The sequence below is a fragment of the Phytophthora infestans genome, genomic scaffold, assembly GCF_000142945.1.
Source record: "Phytophthora infestans T30-4 supercont1.45 genomic scaffold, whole genome shotgun sequence".
Taxonomy (NCBI): Eukaryota; Oomycota; class Peronosporomycetes; order Peronosporales; family Peronosporaceae; genus Phytophthora; species Phytophthora infestans.
This window is the reverse complement of record NW_003303714.1, coordinates 1,189,338-1,190,356: the sequence shown is the minus strand read 5'-3', so window position 1 is coordinate 1,190,356 and position 1,019 is coordinate 1,189,338. Positions and strand designations below refer to the sequence as shown.

Sequence of the window (1,019 nt, the reverse complement as noted above, 5' to 3'; positions counted from 1 at the left end):
CACATGTTTCGAATGACGATGCTACAGTTCCATGCGTCGACTCAGTTTATTTTGCCATGTATTACTCCATGTAATGTTCCATGTGTCGAAATAAATTACTTACCACTGTTTTTAAAATCCATAGTGAATGGAAGTTGTTAGACCTTCGCAAACGAAAGTCCTCTGACATCTCTCGTACATACCGGTATACAGAAGTCAGGAGGTCAACCATACGCATGAACAGTAGGCGGGTCGATTCCAGTTTCAATAGAAATGAGATTGTATTAGTTGCATTATGGCTTGCTACCGTGAAGCACGAAGTGAAGGATGCGGAAGCGTAACAGCGTTAGACCAATCGGAGTTACGTCCAGCGACACACTCTTGTCTACATATCGCCAAAACCTCAACATTACGTAGAATCCGCAGTTGTATCCCTCTGTCTGGATCGGTCCATTGACGGACACAACTTTGAAGTCGTCGCTGAGCGTAGTAGCCAGATCCCACGACATGCGGTCCAGTACGTCCTTGTACGTCTTCAGGTTCATTGAGTCGTAGTACAGGACATTGTTCTGCTTGCCATCCACGATCATTGCACACCAATGCATGTTCCCAAAATTTACAGGAATGAGCAGTACATCCGCTTCAGTGAGTAGTTCCTGGACCTTTGTCTTCATTTTTTCACTCATAGATTTCTTCTTTTTTGACGCCGAGGCTGCCTCGACACCGACGATGCGAACGCCGGTGCCCGTCCTGTACAATCTCGCGCAAAAAGCCAAAATCAGCGCATCATTAGCCCATTGGGGCGGCTTGAGACGGTACAGCATCGCGTAGTGGTAATCGTTGCCGTCAATTGGGATGGTATCTTGGGGATAGGCGCGAGCAATGGCCTCTGCCATGCTCTGAAGTGTCGATTGTTGTGCTGCTGGTATGGCGCTGGCTGCATCCTGTGTTAACCATTTGGTAAACGCCATTCCATCATCACACGAACGCTTCACGTTTGCTAAGTATGCCATGGCCTCAATCTGTTCGCGTGAAAATGT

The 1,019-nt window shown here is 47.4% G+C and overlaps 1 protein-coding gene across 1 annotated transcript; it reads right to left on the bottom strand.

Annotated features, from left to right (window-relative positions):
• Positions 1-272: 272 nt before the first annotated feature.
• On the bottom strand, positions 273-875 carry PITG_23338 (cysteine protease family C48, putative; the record flags this gene model as incomplete). The annotated part of the gene is made up of 1 exon (XM_002897397.1): positions 273-875. The coding sequence occupies one exon, from the start codon at positions 873-875 to the stop codon at positions 273-275; it is 603 nt and encodes a 200-aa protein (XP_002897443.1).
• Positions 876-1,019: the final 144 nt, after the last annotated feature.